Raw genomic sequence first — 15,321 nt, forward strand, 5'->3', positions numbered from 1 at the left:
CCCCACTGACTGGGGGAAAATCAGAAATGCCTGTTACTAGAGCTTTGGGGTAGATAAAGTGGCAGATAATAAAGCTTGGGTGGGACTGGAAGAGGAGACTTATTAATTACTGCTGTATGTAGGACAGTTTTACAGAAGAAGTTGAGAGCAGGGAAGCAGGAAGATGTTGTAATTCTGGGTTAGTGGTTGGGATGTTCTCAGGGCTCTGACTGTGGGCGTGGCAGTGGAGCACAGTTCTGAGATATGTGGGGACAGCCCTCCTGTGGGCACTGAGGCTGTCTTTGGGCACTTGGCTACAAAGCTGCAGAGTAGGGTCACAGCCAAGTTCTTGGCATCTTGGGACAGTAATGTTTGCTGGTAGTGATGCTGGCTTAGGCAGCCCATGTCCTCCACAAATCCAGGGGACTCCATGCTTGTCCTCTCCCCACCACCAGGAAGAACTCATGGTTGCCATTTCCTTCCCCTGTCACAAATCAGAGCATGCTCAGGAGAACCATCTCCTGTTCTTCTTCCCCTCCCATTTTCTGGAAGGAAAGAGATCAGACAGTACTGGTTTCCTTAGTGTGTTGGCTGCTGGACTGGAGGGAAAGGGACAGAACCTGCATTACTGGACTGTCCCTTTCTTTAAACATGAAATACTGAAGGACTAGGTTTTAGGGGTTAGACCTGCGTTTGGCTTGAGTAATAGAGAAGGTGGAAGGATCGAAGGAATGGGGATAGTAATGGGCAATATATACTGAAATGCTTTCAGTCATAAATCACTCTTACTGATGAAGTGGACGGTCAGAATTAGAGATGCAGCTAACAGCGGCCATCTGTAGGTGATCAGTAATTGAATCCAGGGGAATGGGTAAGTTTCCAGAATGAGAACAAGAGGAACTTCATAGGACCCAGCAAATGAACCTATTGCTCCAAGAGGGACCACAAGATGTCAGAGACAGGTGATCGACCCGAAAATGGCCAAGCAGAGTATAAAATGTCCTACATCTATGATTACAAGTGTGTAAAAATATATGTATAAGGGGAAAACTAGGTGGTTGTGCAAAACAACCAAAAACAGCTCTATTAGGATAGTGCGTTTGTGGGTGATTCCCCACCCCCTCCCAAATGTCCACAGTGTTTCATGGTTTTTCCTTTAAAGGGTAGAGAAAGGGCTGGTGTCATGGTTAGCAGGTTATGAGGACAGTGGGGTTGGGGCTCGATGTCAGAGGACAGGATGGCGTCTCCTGGTTTTGGCAGGGGTCTCATACTCACAACATTGGTTGAGTGAGTGGATCCAGCCCCGTTCTTCTATCGCTTGATCCTTGACACTGTCACCAGACTTATCTTCTGAAAACAAAGACACAGGCATGGCCTGTTGGAGTTGAAGGACCCGTGTTCCTTTTATCACACATTTCTTCTCTGATTAGTGAATGCTTGCTTCTCCTCTCTGACCAGACTGTAAGTTCCTGGGCCCAGGACCAGTGCTGTTTTGGATCCCTACCTCAGGATTGGCATAGCTGTAGCAGAAACCCCCATGACCTGCAAAGCCTAAAATATTCACTCTGGCTCTTTATGGAAAAGGTTGGCTTTTATGGATGGCGTCAGCAGCTTCGTAGTGTACCCTCCAGAAGTCAAGATTATGGAATTCCTGGTCTTTCCCCAGGAACACGGTTACAGAGGGCTAAAAAGAGATGGAAATCATAAATGTCAGTAGTAAATTCCAGTCATCTTTTAGATCATCTCCCATTTTCAAGCACAGTTGAAATCATGGACTTATTGTAAGTAGAAAGGCAAGTATTTGACACCAGGAGTGGTGTGACAGTGGGGAAATCACTGTCCTTTAGAGAAAGAGGATGAGGACATGAGGCTTTAAGTATTAGAGGCCCCAGGTCCATAGTGACTCATAATTTTTTTTTTCCATCCTCAATGGAAAATTGATGGAGGAAAATTTAATAGTGATGATGCATACTGGGTTGAGTTAGCTGGGACAGCACCCTGGGAATGTCAGCCTCCAGTGGATCAGGTGCTCTTCTTACATCTTTCATCCACGTCAGTTCTCTAGTGGAGAAACCAGATGGGAGGGATGAAAATGCAGTCTGGATCTAACAGACAGTTAAAGCCATTTGTGCAGTTCATTGATAATTAAAAGGGACTGGGTAGAAGGTTAGGAAAAACCTGGCAATACTGGCAAGAAAAAAATGGACAGACAGATCAAATGGTCATTGGGTTCCTGAGTAGACTGATACGAAGGAAGTAATTCTGCCTGGAAGAAATTTTGGCAGTCAGATCCTTTATATGCTGCTAATGTGAACTTTCACTAAGTCATCCATCTTCACTTTATCTGTTAAATGACCAGTGTGAAGCTAGATTAATTCTTTTTGGAAAGAAAGCCTACATAGATAAATTATTAGGATCTGTGAAATATGTGTATTTGAGACCATGTATTTTACGTGTTTCCTTTTGCACATCCTGCCATATAAATACTCCTGCTGAATGGTGGTTTTACAACATAAGATTTGACCTGAGTGAAGTCTAGGCATGTAAGCATCATATACCTGAACGGTAACACCCAGGGGGGCCCTCTACAGAGACAGATGCCTGTTCCTGATTAAGGAGGACTAAAGCGAACGAGCACAGTGCTAACATGCCCTTGTCTTGGAGGCATTAGCCTCCAAGTGTTAGTTTGTACCCGAGTGGACCTTGAGCCACGGGTGGAACAGTGGCTTCAGTTTCTTGCCAGGAATATTTAGATGTGTTTTTTTCTCCTCTCCCTTCTCTCCTCTCTCATCTTGAATGAATTAAGGAATTCAGATGTACAAGGGACCGCAGTATGCATCTCACTGTGCTGGGTGCTTTATATTATTTTGTCTTCATAACAATAACCTTAGTGTCATCCCTATTTCAAAAATGTACAAAGTGAAATTCAGTCCTTAAAGGCCACAGTCCGTGTCTAGAAACTGGTGTACTTACAATATGAATCAATTAACCCTGTTCTAAAGTAATGCTTCTTTTGGTACCCTGCATGTATCTTCTCTTTTAGACCTTGTTATTACAGAAAATTTCAAACTTACGCTACTTGTAAGTAGGTATCATAGTATACTGAATCCCTGTGTGCTTCTAGCCCAGCTTCAGTAGGTAGTCAGCTCTTGACTAAGCTTTTTGCATCTTTGCCCTCCTTCCTACCTCACCCCTGCGTGTGATTCTGAAGCAGAGCTCATACCCCCTTTATTTCATGTTTTACTACCTATCTCTTAAAGGCAAGGACTTAAAAAGGACAGCGATGATACCACTTTTGCAGCTTAATAATAATAATAATCACTTAATGTAATCAGATATCCACTCAATGTTTAAATTTCTGATAACTTCATAGTAATCACTTAATTTAATTTGTTTATTTAAAATATTTAATTTATTTGAGAGAGAGAGAGACAGAAATAGAACAGGAGCTGGGAGGAGAGGATTCAGAAGCAGGCTCTGTGCTGAGGAGGGAGCCTGACATGAGGCTTGATCCCAGGACCCTGGGATTATCACATGAGTTGAAGGTAGGCGTTTAACTGACTGAGCCACGCAGCCACCCCTATAGTCACTTTTTTTTTTTTTTTAAAGATTTTATTTATTTATTTGACAGAGAGAGATCACAAATAGGCAGAGAGGCAGGCAGAGAGAGAGGAGGAGGCAGGCTCCCTGCTGAGCAGAGAGCCCGATGCGGGACTCGATCCCAGGACCCCGGGATCATGACCTGAGCCGAAGGCAGCGGCTTAACCCACTGAGCCACCCAGGCGCCCCTTATAGTCACTTTTTAAAATAGTTTTTTGGAGATTCCTCAAGAAATTAAAAATAGAACTTCCCTATGACCCTGCAATTGCACTCCTGGATATTTACCCCAAAGATACAGATGTAGTGAAAAGAAGGGCCATCTGTACCCCAATGTTTATAGCAGCAATGGCCACGGTCGCCAAACTATGGAAAGAACCAAGATGCCCTTCAACGGACGAATGGATAAGGAAGATGTGGTCCATATACACTATGGAGTATTATGCCTCCATCAGAAAGGATGAATACCCAACTTTTGTAGCAACATGGACGGGACTGGAAGAGATTATGCTGAGTGAAATAAGTCAAGCAGAGAGAGTCAGTTATCATTGGTTTCACTTATTTGTGGAGCATAACAAATAGCATGGAGGACAAGGGGAGAAAGAGTGGAGAAGGGAGTTGGGGGAAATTGGAAGGGGAGGTGAACCATGAGAGACTATGGACTCTGAAAAACAATCTGAGGGTTTGAAGGGGCGGGGGTGGGTGGGAGGATGGGGTACCAGGTGGTGGGTATTATAGAGGGCACGGATTGCATGGGGCACTGGGTGTGGTGCAAAAATAATGAATACTGTTATGCTGAAAATAAAAAATAAATTAGAAAAAAAAAACTAGTGATATACCATATGGTGACAAACATAACATGGAAATATATATATATATATATATACACACACACACATACACATACACATATACACATACACATATACATATATACATATATATATAATTTTTGTTATATATATGTATAATAAAAGTTGTATAAAGAAAAAAAAATAAAATAGTTTTTTTGAATCCGGATCTAAATAAGGATCCTGCATTGTATTTGCTTCATGTCTCATGTCAAAAATTTTCACTTTGTTTTTTAACTTTTTATTTTGAAATAATTTTTAAATTTACAGAAAAATTAGGATACAGAATAGGAACAAGAACTCCTGTATATTTATCCAGAATCTATAGATACTAACATTATACGTTATTGGCTTTCTCGTTCTCACTGTCTTTAAAAGTTGTAGACATGACGGGATGCCTCATTGCCCCTTAGTAAGTCCGTACACATTTCCTAAAAATAACGGTCTCTTACCTATTTATAGCATGCTCATCCACATCCAGGAAATAACATTGGTGTAGCACCGTCTAATCCTTACACTCCATTCAAATCATGCCACTGTCCTAATAAGGTCCATTATAGCAAAACCAACAGCTGTCAGGTTTTTTTCGTCCCCACCTTTCCTTTCTGGTTCAGGACCAATCATGTCTCTTTATAGTCTACTTCAATTTGGAAGGGTCATTTAGTCTTTATTGTGTCTTTCATGACCTTGACATTTTTTAAGAGTACATATCATTTACTTTGTTGAATGTCGGTTAGTGTGGATTTATCTGCTGCTTCCTCATGTTTTGATTTGGGTTACACGTTTTTTGTCAGAGATACTACAAAAGCAGTTGTGAGCTGTCAGTGCATTGTATCTGGTGGCTTACAATTTTGACTCATCTTGAACTTTTGTTTTAAGGTTAATGTCTTTAAAAAAATTTACTTTGTCTCTTGTTTAAGATTGTGTTTGCCAGGATTTTCTGTTACAAATTTAACAAGTTATTTTGTGCTTATTAACTAAAAAGTATTTTGGGTGAGAGATTTTGAAACTATAAATACCTGTTGTTATCAAACTTTTACCCACAGTTTTTTTAGGCACATTACAAATATGGTCAAATGGTGATTTTTCTAATTGTCATTCTTCCGATGTTTATTAGTTGACCATCTACCCAGAAGTGGAGTTTCCCCTTCTTTCCATTAGTTTGTTGATTTATTTTATTCTTCATGGACTCAGATTCCTGTTTTACTCAAAAGGTTACAGTTTGTTACTATTATTGTTTATGTTGGTGTTTAACTTGTGCTTGTTGGGATTAGTCATTGGGTCAAACTGGTTGCTCTGTCCTTTTGGTATGCCCCATGCCCGGGGCATCATTTTTCAAGCACTTCCTTTCTTTATGACACACAAGATGTTCCAGCTCATGTTGTGAGTTCCTTGCCCTAGCGCTAGAACCAGCTATTTTGCCAGCATTATTTAGAATGTAAAATTGGTGATTTTGTGTCGCTCATCCTCATTGGGTAGTGGTTGCTTATAGGACCTTTCAGTGGGTGAGCTGAGAAGTGTGCATTATGTGTAGGCACACAGGCACTTAGATAGAGCACACACATGTTTATATTTTTTCCTATCTCCTCTCTCTGGCTGAAACCCCTGAGCTCACACTGATACTTTCAGTCTTAATCAAGTAGCACATAGTCTATTCTAACCTTTCTCCTATCTGTGTTTATGCCTTCCATCTCCTGCAGTTGAAAACCCTGGCTCCCCTTATCCTCACTATGTTTATGTGTTTGCTGTATCTCACTGTGTGTAAGGAGTCTTCCAAACAGGCAGTCTTCTGGGGCTCTGGGGCTTGCAGGCTTGAGCTGGGCCAGAGTCCTCTCTCCGCAGTGGGAGTCTGGAGTCTGTCCCCCACCCACTATCCGTGCAGTGACTCAAACTGGCCTAGGAGGAGGATGCACTGATGCTCAGTAAGTGGGTCTGTTGTGAGCAGACTGTTTATTTCATGTATTTTTGTGAAAGAGAGAGAGGGAGAATGAAAACCGGATTGGGGGTGGGGAGAAGCAGGCTCCCTAATGAGCAGAGAACCTGACTTGGGGCTTGATCCCAGAACCCTGGGATCATGACCTAAGCTGAAGGCAGCCGCTTAGCCAACTGAGCCACCAAGGTGCCTGTGAGCAGGCTGTTTTTAAAGAATGGGCAGCATTAAGTGAAGGGAAGAGAGGAGAGAGCTGAGTGAGTGACATGACTTAGGCCAGAATCAGAGTGGGTGAGTAAGTCAGGCAGTAATCTTCTAAATGGTGAATTATACCCTCTTCATTTGTTTTTTCATGAGGGACTGGAGTATATACAGTAGGGTCAGGAAGTAAAATTGCCTCTTGCTCCCAGAGATAGGGGAGCTCTGGAGCTTTACTTAAAGATCAAAAAGGATTTTTGGAGGTTTTTTTTTTTTTAAGTAAGAGCCCAGCATGGGGCTTGAACTCATGACCCTGAGATCAAGACCTGAGCTGAGATTAAGAGTGTGGTGTCCAACCAGCTGAGCTACACAGGCACCCCCTGTTTGGGGATCTTTTTATATCTATATATAAAACAAGATTTGAAGTGAATTCAGGCTAGAAAAACTTTCAGGTTTGTACTCCTCTTCCCATCTCCTTAAAGCAGAATAATTTTACTTATTTATTTTATTTTTTAAGATTTTATTTATTTATTTGACAGAGAGAGAGAGAGAGAGAGAGAGAGCAAGAAGGGGAACACAAGCAGGGGGAGTGGGAGAGGGAGACGCAGGCTTCTTGCTGAGCATGGAGGCCAATGCTGGGCTTGATCCCAGGACCCCGGGATCATGACCTGAGCTGAAGACAGATGCTGAACGACTGAGCACCCAGGTGCCCTAAAGCAGAATAATTTTAAATGCTCATATATTTGTATCAGGACTTTCTTGTTTTTTTGTACCTCATATCAGCTATTTCTTGGGTGAAAACTAGCCTTGTTCACGTATAAAAGGTAACTTGAGAACTTCAGAGCATAGCAGTAATGCTGTAAATCTTGGAATATCACAGGATGTGGCTCTCCCCCCACTCCTCAACAAACCCCCAAGCCCCTGGTCAAGTAAGGGGACACAGATTTCCTCCTGTGGCCTTCTGCATCATGATAGAAGAGGGTCAGAATTGAGAACCTAAGGGGGAAGATGGTTATACTCTTTGGTTTAAAATTGTTAGGAGAGGGGAGGATGTTCTTCTCCCTGAGTCGGGCTGGGATCATCATGGCGTGATGCTATACCAGATGTTGGCAGGGCAGTAACATACAGAGCTCTTCTAACTGGGCTACCATTCTGTTCTGTGAAATTTCTCTGTGACACCAAAGAACCATGCTTTCTGAGAATGTCTCCTGATGGCAGCCCCTTGCAGGAGTAGAGTCAGGGTTGTAAGCAGAAGATACAGAGTCAACCAGCTTAATTCATCTAGCAGTTTTCATTGTTTGGGTAATAGCAGTGACTCTTGTCGGGCATAGTGTTGTTGGTAAACTGTAACCCACAATCCAGACCTGGCATCACAAAAAAACATTGGGTTCCAGTCAAAGTAATCAGTATAAATGAGCATATTTGGATAGTAAGTAAATTTTTTAAACTGTAAATTTTTCTACCTTTCTGCCCCCCTTTAATAAAGCAGTGTCTTATGTCCAATGGAGGGATTGACCTGGTGCATAATTAAGGCACAGGCCAGGAAATTGCACCCATTGTAAGCACTTAAACCAGGAAGTTGGGACCAGAAAGTGTGGTTATTCTTGCTTGCCAGGAATGCAGAAAGCGGTTGTTGCAAATCCATGACCATCCTCTTACACATCCTCAGGCATTTGATTTGTAAAGTAAAAACCTGGTGGAAGGAGATAGGTCAAGTTGGCCTTGGAGTAAAAGGTCAAAGCAGGACATGTTTTTTACCTGATTGGGGGCTCATATGTTTGCTTAATCCTAGGCATCAAACTTCGGGAAGAATTGCTTGTCCTTTGGAAGATAAGCCATGAGAAATGGACTCTTCCTGACTCTGGAAATTCTCTTTTCAGATGCTGTGTTTGCCTTTCAATTACGCAACCCAGTGCACAATGGACATGCTCTGTTAATGCAGGATACCCATAAGCAACTTCTAGAGAGGGGCTATCGGCGCCCCGTCCTTCTCCTTCACCCTCTTGGTGGCTGGACAAAGGATGATGACGTTCCTTTGATGTGGCGTATGAAGCAGCATGCCGCGGTGCTGGAAGAAGGAATCCTGAATCCTGAAACGACCGTGGTGGCCATCTTCCCATCTCCCATGATGTATGCTGGGCCAACTGAGGTAGACTGCTTTTAAGATTTTCAGTGGAGGGCGCCTGGGTGGTTCATTTGGTTGAGCAGCTGCCTTTGGCTCAGGTCATGATCCTGGACTTCCGGGATTGAGTCCCACATCGGGCTCCCGGCTCCTTGGGGAGTCTGCTTCTCCCTCTGACCTTCTCCTCTCTCATGTTCTCTCTCACTCATTCTCTCTCAAATGAATAAATAAAATCTTTAAAAAAAAAAAAAGATTTTCAGTGGAAAATCTTAATCTTTGACATTTACTAACACAGCTACTGCTGGTTTTCCTCTGATCTGTTGGTCTGCTCCAGACATTCAGCATACCCAGAGTACTCTTACACTCCTATCCGGGAATGCTCTTTAGAGGTGACCCCCCAAAAGCTGTCTTCTTGGGAATGGGAAACAGGGAGAGGCTTCTCTTGCTGTTATTGTGGTTTTTGGTCCCAGTTTTGTGAAGGAGAGAGTGTTCCTTACAGACAGAGGCCTGGGAGAACTTGGGAAGGTGTGACAGGGGCTCCTCTTAAAACCGTTGCCCCAGTTACAGGCAGAGCTCTGATAATACCCATCTCAGCCCTTTAACAAAGTACTGTCATTCTTCCCCAGAGACAGATTTGGTCTGATTTTTGCTGCTTCTGAATTTTGGAAGGGCCAAAGTTATTTTAGCGGGAAGGTAAACATGGTGCCCTTTAAAAATCAATCAGAAGCCATTCTTCTTCTGTGAAGGACTGGTGCTTAATAGAGTCAGGAAGTAAAATTACTTCTTGATACAGGGTGTGGAGAATGTTCTGGAGTTCTGTGTAGTGGTCAAAAAGAATGTTTTGAGATCTTTTTATGACCATACATACAGAAGAGGACTTAAGTTTTTGCTTCAAGGCAGAATGGCCCTTCCAAAAATACTGTTGAATGGATGAATAAGTCAATGAATGACCTAAAAAACAGTGTGTGGGAAATTCCTAGGCAGCTTTTTGTTGAATTTTCAAGGTGAAGAACAGAATGCACATTATTATTACATTCTTATTCAGCCCTTGAAGCGAGATGCATATACTTAGATTTATTTGGGAGGCAAACCCTCTTAAAAAGAATCTGAATAATTTATACATATTCTGTGATGTCTTCCTCCAAAGAAGTTTAGGAAGTCTAGGCAAACTTAGGAAGTTTAGGAAGTTTAGGCTCAGGTGTAAATATTTTTGTTAGAGCTTTGTTGTGGGTCTGTATGCTCTTATCGTCTCTTTACGAAAAACCAAGAAAAAACAATAATAAAAAACCCTGAAAGATTAAAGTGTATTCCACTCTTCTTTTAGAGCCAGTGTAAATAATGCATTGGAACTTCAGTAGGTGGAACTCCTCATACGCTTTTTTTTCTCTTTGTGGTATCAGGGGTTCATGAGAATTGGGCAGTGGATCACCCTTTAAGTTTCCTAGAAATCAGCACAACTTCTATCTCAAAGAGGAACTACGTTGTTTTGGAAATAAAGTGACAAATTTTGTTCCAGTGGTTTTTCATCCTTTCCTTTGGTGCTGTCTTCATCATCATCATTTTAAGGAATCCAGTTCTCCAGAATTCTAGAATTATAGGATGATTGATTTTTAAAGTGGGAGTGACCCAAGCAAGTTTAGGGTCAGGAATAGGCCACCTAGGAAAGTCAAGGGATTTACCTTCCCAATTCAGGAGATATTTTGTCCTCTTTGTGTTTCATTTCTTATTCCCTAACATGGGAAGAGAGATGACATTTTAGCTAAACTAAAAATTGCTTTTAGAAAGGTGAGGATGAGAGGATAAATAGCTAAAGATAAATAGTAAAAATAGTAAATATAGTAAAAAATAGTAAAAATAGTAAGAAATAGTAAAAAATAGTAAAAATATTTAGATAAATAGTAAAAATAGCCAGCTGTGCCAAAACAGATTATTCTTCCCTGAGAGAACACCACAAAGGATTAAAGCATGCTGTTTTGTCTACATTGGAAAGATTCTTAACGTCTTCTGATTTCAGAAGCAAGTGTGTTTCTTAAAGATTCAAAGGTGAAGGTACGTAAAGGCACCTTTGGGGTGCTGCTAGCACTTTGGCTTCCTTGAGAGCTGTGTTTTTGCAAGCAGAAAAACAGTGCTTGTCAGTGAGCTGGCTGCCGCAGGCCCTTTCTTGGCCTCAGAGCTGATGCCTGTTGCCTCCCACCAGGCGTGGTCTGGTGAAGACCGTCCAGGCCTGCCATCGAGGAGTCCAGGCATGGTTCTGGTTGGCCTCCAACTGGCTTGTAATCTCAGGCTAGGCTTCTGTAGACTTCTCTGGGTAATGTTTAAATGCACAATAAATGGTTATTTAACTGGTACATAAGGAGGTCAGACTAAATGTTCTTGAAACGTTTTTTCCAGGGCGTTCTCTAGTTTGTCTTACTCTTTTCACTTCATATTTAAGTATAGTATACATGGGAAGCAGTACACATTTCATAGATGTATGGTTACGTGGATTTCTTCCATTTGAACAGTCATACAACTGGCATCCAGACTTTCAAAAAACACTCTTATCTGCATCCTAGAAGCTGTCCTTCCTGTCTTTCTGTTCCCTCCCTGTTCTCCCCCAGGGGTCGCTGGTATCCTCACTTCTCACCCCAACGATCCAATTTGCTTGTGCCAAAGCTTGGATACTCTGGGAAGCAGATTCTGAGAGCAAGATTAGCATTCAGGAAATTTATTAGAGAGAGCCTTTGGGATCAACGCCTGCGGGAAGAGGAAAGAGAGAAAGGGAGTGGGATTGGGCAGAGGGAAGAGTGAAGCTGTAATTCAGTCTTAGTGGAAACCTCATTTGACCCTGTGTGGCGTTCTGGAAAGGCCCTCAGAGATGTTCCATGTTGCACAAGGGATAGGCATTTATGCCACCGTGTCGACCAGTGTTTCGCTGCCTAGGGAAGGGGTGTGCCCTTGGGCACTACTGTTCTTTGCGGAGGGAGTTTCTGAAGAGGGCTGACAGCTGCGGAGTCTGTCCTGGCTGCTCTCCCAGATGTTGGGGATTAGTCTTCTCTTTCTGGGGGTGACCTGAGTGTTGCTTCAGTGTCCAGTCCAGCCTTTTTATAACTGAAATCCTACAGTATATGCTTTTTTGTGTCTGGCTTCTTTCACTTCACATTATTTTTCTGGAACTCAGCCTTCTTGTAGTGTAGAGTCGGTTGTAAGTCAGTCATTCTCAGTACTCCTCGTGTGACTATACCTGATACTGTTGTGTGTGAGCGGTTTCCAGTGCTTTGGTAGTAGGAATAGTGCTGGCGTGAAGATGTTAGTGCATGTCTTCCAGTGGACATTTGTGTTGTTGTATACTGAGGGGTAGCATTGCTGGGTTATGGGATATGCATTTGTTTGGCTTAGTAAATACTGGCAGTGAATTCTAATGTGGTTGTACCATTTGACTCTCCCAAATGAGAAAATAAGTATTTCCTCACTTATACTTGATTATCTTTTTTTTTTTTTTTTTAAGGGATTTATTTGTTTATTTGAGAGAGGGAGAGAGTGGACATTGCTCGTGAGTGCAGGAAGGGCCAGGAGGGAGAGTCACAAGCCAACTCTGAGTGTAGAGCCCAATTCAGGGCTATATCTCACCACCCTGATATCACAACCTGAGCCGAAACCAAGAGTCTGACGTTGAAGCAGCTGCGTCACCCAGGCATCCCTTGATGATCTTTTTGATTTTACCCAGTTTGGTCCTTTAGCCTGACTATTTAGCCACACATTTTCTAATAATTTACTATTTCTTAACCAACATCAAGAATGTTTTCATTGAATTGGTTTCACTAAAGAGGAAATGGAGGAGCGGTTAATGAGTTGTATTTGTTTATAGTGAGTGAGAAATAGAATCTAAAAATAGCTCATTTTTAATGAGCTTTTACTATATCTGCCTGGCAATATGTCAAGGGTTTTACTTGTATTAGCTAACTTAATCCTTACAATAACACTAAGAGGGGTAGGTATGATTATTCTCAGCTTATAGATGAGGAAACTGAGGTAGAGCTATAAAAAACTTGTTTGAACCTAGGTGGCTCAGTTGGTTAGGCGACTGCCTTCAGCTCAGGTCATGATCCCAGAGTCCTAGGATCGAGTCTGCATCGGTCTGTCTGTATTCCTGCTCTTTCTGCTGAGCAGGAAGCCTGCTTCTCCCTCTCCTTCTGCCTGCTGCTCCCCTTGCTTGTGTGCTTGCTTGCTCTCTCTCTGTGTCAAATAAATAAGTAAATAAATAACATCTAAAAAAACCCAAAAAACTTATTGCAGATCACAGGTCATCTACAGATAATCTGATTGCAGGACCATGTACTGTAACTTCCACAGAATGTTTTTTTGTATCTTGTGGTGTATTATTAAAATAGGTCTTAAAATAAGTGGCCACATAGGTTTTGAAAACAGACTGGAAACAAATTTTAAAATATCCTAGAGGAGTTCCAAAGCGGTGAGGTAGGATGGCCCTGGCTGGCATTCGTTAGAGGAGGAACCTAGGTACAGTGGCTTTCAAACCTGTGTTTTATGACAGCCTAGAATGGTGAGTTGTGATATTCTCGGTTCGTCTGTATTCCTGCTCTTTGTATTCTTGGGATACGTGCCTCATGGTCTTACTGACATCTGCCGGTGTTTTTGTTGTTGTTACGAAGGGTGAGTAAGGTGATGTAAATCATTTAACGGGTTGCCTAATTGGTGACAGCACAAGGTGATGAATATCAACTGCTTTTACTAAAAAACAGTAAACCCTTTCCTTCAAGTTCTCAACACCCCAGGGTTCTGTCCCCACTTCAGGGGAGCTGCCCACACCTCAGGGCTCTTGTTGGTCTGTGTGAAGTCCTGGAATTCCAGCTTTGGAGGAGAGCCTAGGCTGGCCTCCTCTGGCACAGACTTCCCGTCCAAGCACGTGTCCTTTGATTTGGGACGTCCTTCGCTGTTTGAGAGAATATATAAAGAGCATGAAAATAAATAGTAGAAAGACAATGAAAATAACCACAGACACATACATGGGTATGTCTGTCACACACTGAATAGATGCTCTGCCTTCATTGTATCACCTCATCCCTGCAACAGCTCGGTGAGACAGCTTTATTCCATTTTGCAGAGGAGGTTGCTGAAGCTTTGAGAGGCCAAGTAGCAATGGTGGCCCATCAGAGAACGTCAGAACTGGGCAGTAGTTACAGTAGTAAAAGCAGATTTTATTCAGGAACTATTGCAGTGAGGGAAAAAAGACCACAATGTAGAATTGAGCTCAATTCCGAATAAGTTGTAGACGAGTGGGTATTGATAGCCAAGGGGCAGAGTGGGTGTTAGGGGGGCGGTATTCAGTGGATTGAAAATCACCAAGAAGAAAACATCAGAAGTTACAGGCAAGAGCTGATTGTGCTTAAACAGACCTTGCAGAGTTCTTCTTGCTGAAAGCATGCCAGTTGATCGAGTATCACTTCCGGCGTGGTGGGGTGGGGAAGAAGGATTTGATCACATGTCAGGTATAGAGAGTTTCTGCTGACTTGACTCAGCAAGAGTTTTGCTAAAACTGGGTAACACAGGCTCTAAATGGATGGACACTGAAGGTGGAGGCTTGGAGGGCTTAGAAGGGTCTCACTAGAGTTAGGTCAAGCAGAGAGTCAGGCCCTCACTAGCAGGACTGCAAAGCTGGGGCCGAAATTCAGGCCAGTCTGATTCCATGGCCTGCCGTTCATTTCTCCAGAGCTGCTTGCCACCTGGAAGTCTCTGAGGGGCCTGTGGTCAGCAGTGGGTGGGAGGGCAAAGGAGTCAGGGGCCTGCACAGAGCTCTCAGGTTTTCTAGAAGGGTCTGAAAACACCTTAAAGTTGCACCTGCCTGTAGATCTCTATCTGGAGTATCAGTTAGGAGCTAAGAGGTATGGTTCTTGCTAGGAAGCTCTGGATCTGGTACCTGAGCAAAGGGCAGGTTTTAACTTCTGAACTTCGAAGGAGCCAACTAGAAGTTCTAGTAAACCTCTCTGTATTTTAAACCCTTAAATGTTTTACTGATTTGTGGCCTGGCAGGATGGAAACAGTTATATGGAGTGGCTTGTGAAAAATATGCGTTTCTCTTTCTCAAGTGCCCCCCTTGAGTGTTTCACTTATTTGGCTTATTCACAGCCTTAAGTGAAGAATTTTTTTGTAATTAAAAAAACATTCATTTTTGTAGCTTTTCCAGTGACATCAGGAAAACGTCTGCCAGTAATGCTTATTTGCCAACTAATAATAATAAAATAAAAACAATGACTGTCCTTTAATCATTTTCTGTAGGTCATTTAGAAGGCATTGGTACCAGATTTGTTTCCCTAGCACAAATGCTTTTCAGAGCAGTGAGCAGCTGTGGAGCCTGTCTGGTTATCAACAGGATATCCCTGATTTTCCAGTCTGTAAATTTAATAGCTTGATTCCTAAATTCCATTTTAGAAATTGGGTGGGTGGGGGGCAGCATGTATAGGGAAAGTTACTTTTCTAATGCCAAAAATGTGTTCTCTGTGTACATTTTTGTTTTTGTGAGGTATTCATTGATTGTAGGAGATTGTGGTGGTCCCGTCTCACGAAATAGTAAGTCCATTTTTGTAGAGGATAAATAATGCGTGAGCATGCTGAAAGTACGATGCATTCTGGAATGTGACTGTGTGCCA

The 15,321-nt window shown here is 42.4% G+C and overlaps 1 protein-coding gene across 2 annotated transcripts in view; it reads left to right on the forward strand.

The window, feature by feature from the left end:
* The window catches only part of PAPSS1 (3'-phosphoadenosine 5'-phosphosulfate synthase 1), a 108,992-nt gene that overhangs the window by 65,511 nt on the left and 28,160 nt on the right, over window positions 1–15,321 (forward strand). For both annotated transcript variants that reach the window (XM_044224320.1, XM_044224321.1), the window contains exon 10: window positions 8,436–8,704. In XM_044224320.1, the coding sequence (XP_044080255.1) occupies window positions 8,436–8,704 (269 nt within the window). The remainder of the gene's footprint in view (window positions 1–8,435; window positions 8,705–15,321) is intronic.

The sequence above is a fragment of the Neovison vison genome, chromosome 11, assembly GCF_020171115.1.
Source record: "Neovison vison isolate M4711 chromosome 11, ASM_NN_V1, whole genome shotgun sequence".
Taxonomy (NCBI): Eukaryota; Metazoa; Chordata; class Mammalia; order Carnivora; family Mustelidae; genus Neogale; species Neogale vison.